The 5,723-nt window shown below is 39.5% G+C and overlaps 1 protein-coding gene and 1 long non-coding RNA gene across 4 annotated transcripts in view; one reads left to right on the forward strand and one right to left on the reverse strand.

The window, feature by feature from the left end:
• Positions 1 to 3,038, forward strand: part of LOC108229516 (NACHT, LRR and PYD domains-containing protein 8-like) — a 5,993-nt gene extending 2,955 nt beyond the window's left edge. For all 3 annotated transcript variants that reach the window (XM_037973162.1, XM_037973164.1, XM_037973163.1), the window contains 3 exons: positions 365 to 538; positions 1,097 to 1,270; positions 1,738 to 3,038. In XM_037973162.1, coding sequence (XP_037829090.1) covers positions 365 to 538; positions 1,097 to 1,270; positions 1,738 to 1,813 — 424 coding nt within the window. In that variant the 3' untranslated portion in view covers positions 1,814 to 3,038. The remainder of the gene's footprint in view (positions 1 to 364; positions 539 to 1,096; positions 1,271 to 1,737) is intronic.
• LOC119616629 lies at positions 2,079 to 5,717 on the reverse strand. The gene is made up of 2 exons (XR_005232593.1): positions 5,189 to 5,717; positions 2,079 to 4,941 (listed from the first exon to the last, which is right to left on the reverse strand). It is a non-coding gene; the product is annotated as an uncharacterized LOC119616629 (long non-coding RNA).
• Positions 5,718 to 5,723: the final 6 nt, after the last annotated feature.

Consider the following 5,723-nt stretch of genomic DNA (forward strand, 5'->3'; position numbering starts at 1 on the left):
GGGTTTCCCTGCTTAGGCTGCTGTCCCCGCGACCCGACCCCGGATGGATGGATGGATGGATGTTTTCATTTTCTCTTCCAAACATGTTCAGACTGTTTGCAGTGAGGTTGTATGAAGTCCTTGTGAGTAATCAGAGTCTTACCTGCAGCAGACAGCAGTCATATCTCAGTGTAGAAAAGCAGGAAGTTATGCTAACAGGCTAACTGAGCAAGCATTTTCATCTGCAGATGAAGCCCAGATGTGAAGAGCAGATGTTCATCAGATGATGACATCACTGTTTAGTCATCAGATGGTTTCAGTCTGTGTTTATCAGACAGATTGGCTGATTTTATTACAACTGACTTCTTGTTTTCTCTCATTACAGAGCTGGTAGCTGTTGGCTCTTAGAGACTCACTGTGAGGTTGTGGCCTCAGCTCTGAAGTCCAAACCCTCCCATCTGACAGAACTGGACCTGAATCAGAACCGCCTGTCTGACTCTGTAGTGAAGCATCTGTGTTCTGGGCTGGAGAGTCCAAACTGTAGACTGGAGGTTCTGAGGTCAGTTCACTGCAGCTGTTGGAGGTTTTCTATGTTTGTCCAACTAAAATCATTCACTGATACTTCAGAATTTATTCNATTTATAAATGTTTCATTCAGTTCTAAAGTTGAACATTTGGAGCACCTTAGATCAGCTCTGGGTCAGAATCTAAAATCCTGGTTCTGGTCAAACCGGGTCTAAATTCTTCTCCACTGAATCCAAATTCATGAAAACCCAGTTTGTGATTTCTGAAATCTATCTGTGTAAAAGTAAAAAAGGCTTTAATGTTTGTTGTCATGGAGACCAGCTGAGGTCAGGTCCAGTTCAAAAACCTCCAAACTTAGAAAGTTCAAAGCAGAGTTTTGATCAGATGGATCTGTAGTATTTAGACTTTCTGATTCTGCTCTTGCTGCAGTTTTTCTCCATGCATGTGTTGTTTTTGGATGAATTATTTGATGTGCACGTGCAGTTTCATGTGTTTGAAACTGTATTTTTCTTCTTGTTGCAAAACACACTGGGCTGCTGTGCATGAAATGTTTTCTTCAAATAAAGTTTGACAGCTTTTATTCTTTATTCAGATTGGAGGACTGCAGGTTGTCAGAGATCAGCTGTGCTTCTCTGGTCTCTGCTCTGAAGTCCAACCCCTCCCATCTGACAGAACTGGACCTGAGTGAGAACCACCTGAGGAAACCAGATGTTCAGCAGCTGTTGGATCTTGTGGAGAGTCCAGACAACAAACTGCAGACTGTGAGGTCAGTAGATGGTCTGAGTGAGTCCAGATTAAGAGGGTGGGAGGAGATTACCTCAAACTTTTCTTAATCATATTTCGAAAATCACAATATTTGTATTGGTAAAAAAAAGAAGCTGAACAATTTATCTGCGTTGTACAGTTTGCAGCCTGGTACCAAATGTCATTAATGCAAAAGAAACTTTGTCATTTTATAAAAGCTCCATTCAGTTAACAATAGTAATTATATTATAAAACCATTTCATTCTTGATTGGGTTGCTTTCAAACCTGCCTGCAAGTCATTGATAAATAAAAACTCCTCCAGTGTTTTAGTAAAGTATAGCTCCTCACGTGTTTATATGACAGGAAGTTGAGTCCTTGATGCTGAAAGTCTCTGCAGGTGTGGAGCTTCACTCCAACACGTTAACATGAAGCTCCACAGCTGCTCTGAACAAGACAGGAAGTTACCTCCTCTCTTCTTCTCTCTGCAGGTGGGACACAGACAACTCCTCAGGAGAGTCTGATCCATCTGATGATGATGAGTCTGACTGTCTTGATGAGGACTGATGATCTTTGTGTTGATGGATTAGAGGCAGCAGTGATGAGACACTGGATCAAGATGACGATGAATGTAGAGATTACTGAAGTCCAGAGGAGGAATTTGGGTTCTCTTTGGACTGAACAGCAGGCTGAGAAAAGCAACACATCTCTCAGCTACTACCACAAAAACTTTAGCTCATTATTTGTTCTTGACTCTCCTCCTTGCTTCCACCACACCATATTTTACAGATTAATATCCTAATTTAGGTCATTAAATATTTTGCTATTCTTATGTCTTACTTTGTTCCTTGTGTCATCAATCACTCTCCCTCAGTTCATCTCCTCAGTGATTTCCCATGTTAGGCTGCCACTCCCATCCACACCTGTCTCCAGTTTGTAATTACACACCTGTTCCCACCACCTCATCAGCCCAGCCTTATATTCAGCCTCTGGTCATCTTCTCATCGGTGAAGCATTGCTGCCGTAATGCTCTGTCCATTTATCCTTGGGTCTCCTCGCTACTCTTTGAAGTTTACCAATTGTGAGTTTGCTGTCATGTTAGGTTTTTGTTTCCTTTAATAAAAGTATTTCAGCTCATCAAGTTGCCTGCATTCTGGGTCCGACCTACAGCCATCCAGCTTCACAGTATTCCCTTACAACTTGTATGGATGGGTGATAAATTTAATATTCCCTGCAACCCGGAAAGGAAAAGCAGGTTAAAAAAATGGATGGATAATTTTCATGTTACATCATTTCTCAAAAAATATTCAAAAATCAACTAAATGAAGCTTAGGTATTAATCTGTAAGACAAGCTTGGCTGATGCACATGTTAAATTAGTGAATAGTTACTTTGTCCAGCTCTGCTGTGAGCTGACAACTAGCAGCACCAGATCCACCAACTGTAATGACTGCAGAAACACAAAGACTTAAACTTTCCACTAACCTGAAGGGCTTTTCTTGTAATGTCAGGAAACCAGCAGCGTTTGTACTGAAAAATAACAGAAATGTTGGCAATAGTGGTTACAGAGCAGAAGTTTGGCATTTAATATTATTTATATTGTTGTAATTTTATGACTTTGAACAGTGACTGTATGTAGGGTATAGGGAAACTTTGAATGTATGTTTTATAAACTCACCTGCTCAAGGACTACAGATGGAAAGGAGCTTAAGCTAAATCTGGTGCAAAGCATATTTTAATAATGTTTTTTTGCACATTGTTCCTGTTTTAAATAAATAAAAACTGAAACTTTATTTGTTTTTTGTCTGGCTGGGTCCGATCAGTCTGTTTACAGAGATCACTGCTTTGTCAACAAGTTGAGCTGTGTTGTTGTTGTGGATCTAAGAAAGCAGATAACAGGAGGAGAGAGAAACTGTGGAACTGTATGAGCAAATCAGATCTTCACTGGGAGAGAACGAAATGGACAGGATAAGAAACGAGTATATCAGTGAGACAGCTTGGGTTGAGATGGTTTGGACATCTGCAGATGAGGGACAGTGGACATAATGCACCAAATATACTGAATATGAAGCTACCAGAGAGGAAGAGACCACAGAGAAGTTTCATGAATGTCATGAAGGAGGATCTGCAGAGGGCTGGTGAGACAGAGGAAGACGATGGGAGATGGAGGCAGATGATCTGGTGTGGAGACCCCTAAAGAAAGAAAGAAGACTTCTTGATCTACAGCTTTCTTTCTTTCTCAGTGAGTGATTTGACTAAATTACTACAAGCTGAACATCTCAACTCATGAACTCTCATGACTCTCAAAAAACAATTCTTTGTGCTACAGTTGTCATTTTACTTTGAGTCTTTTTCATCATTTTATCAGAGCTGCACTCAGAATTACTGGATATAAAAATTAAAGTGTCTAAAATCGTCCATAGAGGTGTCTTCTGTTGTGTCTTTACTCAGAATGACTCTGACCGATTGTAAAGACTGGAGCAGAACAATCTGTGAACTAAAGAGCTGAGAGTTTAAGACTGAACCAGCTTCATCATCTGTAAAAACACCAAATCGGTCTGGGCTGATCCTGGTCCCCCCTTCCTGAGGAGATCAAGTCTTTCCTGTCAGATCAGATCCAGAACCAAAGAGGTGTTAAAGTCCATTACAATTCACCAACTGAAGGTATTGGACGAAACAAAAGACCTACTTTGTTGCTGTTTCACTGATGACTTGGAGATAAAAGCAGAAAGACTTTTCTGAAGACAAGAGGAATTTTCAAACAGTAACTGTTGTAGTTTTCAGTAATCATCAATAAAACACCTTCCTAAAAATAAAAAGCCTCTCCTCACATTTTACCTCCTTCCAAAAGAGATGTGAATGTTCCTGATCTCCAACGGAACAACAGAGACGATGGTTTGAAGAAATTAAAATTAAAACAAAAGCAAAGCAAACATGACTAAGATGTGATTTCAGGATGGATGCAGTTTGTTGCTTTGACAGCAGGCGGCGCTGCTGCATCAGCACTGAGCTAAAACACACAAACAAACACTAATGTGACATTTTCTGAACACTTTCCCTCAGAATTTACAGCTTAAAAAATTTAACTTAAAGCCAAATATTTTTCAAATGAGATAGATTCCAAAAACAGTATGTTCTGTACAATGTAAAGAAAACTGAATGCAATGATTTGCAAATCTCATAAACTCATATTTTACAACAGAACATAGGGGTTAAAACTGAGAAATTGCATCATTTTTTAAGTACGTTGAGTCAGGAACAGATAGGGGAGGGAGGGAGGGGGACAGAGAGAGAGAGATTTTGTCTCAGAGGACAGAAGAGTCCAGCAGCTGAATCAGGGTAAGTCTTCTCCTGTCAGAGTCTCTGAGAGGCTTTTCTGTCTGTGGAGGGAAGAAGACACATCTCACTTTATTCCCCTGCAGGTTTTAGAAGTGTAAAGTCCCGTCTCTCTGCAGTTTAAACCTGCTGCGCTGCTACACAGCGTCTTATGGTTGTGCATACAAACAGGGATGGTGCATTCAAGGACACCTCGAGACCAAAACACTGGTCAGTTTCACAGTTTACTGACTACTCATAAAATGTTAATAAAACTAAAAATAATAATAATAATGAAGAGCTTCCATTGTGGCTGTTCGAGCAGAAGATGAGTGGTCCAGGTCCCCGTTAGGTTTTACATCCTGTAATCTTAGGATGAACCTGCAGATGAGTGACAACAGTTAAGATCTATTTTTATGATCAAACTCATCAAGTAACACTTAAAAAGAAGCCATCTTAATATTGTGTCATTAATAGATCAATCAAACAATAATCCAGAAAACAAAGGACTCACATTATAAGGTGTCTGCAATGCAAGCAGACAGAACTTGTTCTTAATTTAGTAAATATTTGTTTTAAATACTCAGATCAAAATAAAACAATGCATTCATCCATCCACTCTCCTCACCCCGTTTCCTCAGAGTTGATGGTGTCCATATCCAGACGCAGGGGACACCCTGGACACGTCAGAAGAATTAAAAGATATTATAGAATAATCAGCAAATAATTGGAAAATAATTTGTTTCAGAAAAAAAGTCTAGAAAACCACAGGAATTCTGTAAATGTTTAAAACATTTAAAATATTTGTATACTTAAAACAAACTTTCCTTTATGATTCGTATGGGTGGCAATCAGACAGGAAAGAAAATGGATTTATAATTATAATGTTACATCATTTCTCAGAAAATATTCACAAACCAACTAAATGAAGCCATTAATCTGTCAAACAAGCTGGTTAAGCTAGTTAGCCTCAGCTGACAGAGAAAAATGATCATTCTTACCGTTTTAAATGGAATATTCCAGTTTTCTCTGCTGAATTATTTCATCCACAGCCGGAGATGTTTCTGACAGTCTGACAAACTGACAAACATCTGAATCTGCTGCGTCATCAGTTCGACCCCTGACCTTTGACCCTGACAGGTCTCTGGCTCAGTTTGTTGGAG

Source organism: Kryptolebias marmoratus, linkage group LG21 (assembly GCF_001649575.2).
Source record: "Kryptolebias marmoratus isolate JLee-2015 linkage group LG21, ASM164957v2, whole genome shotgun sequence".
NCBI classification, from domain to species: Eukaryota; Metazoa; Chordata; class Actinopteri; order Cyprinodontiformes; family Rivulidae; genus Kryptolebias; species Kryptolebias marmoratus.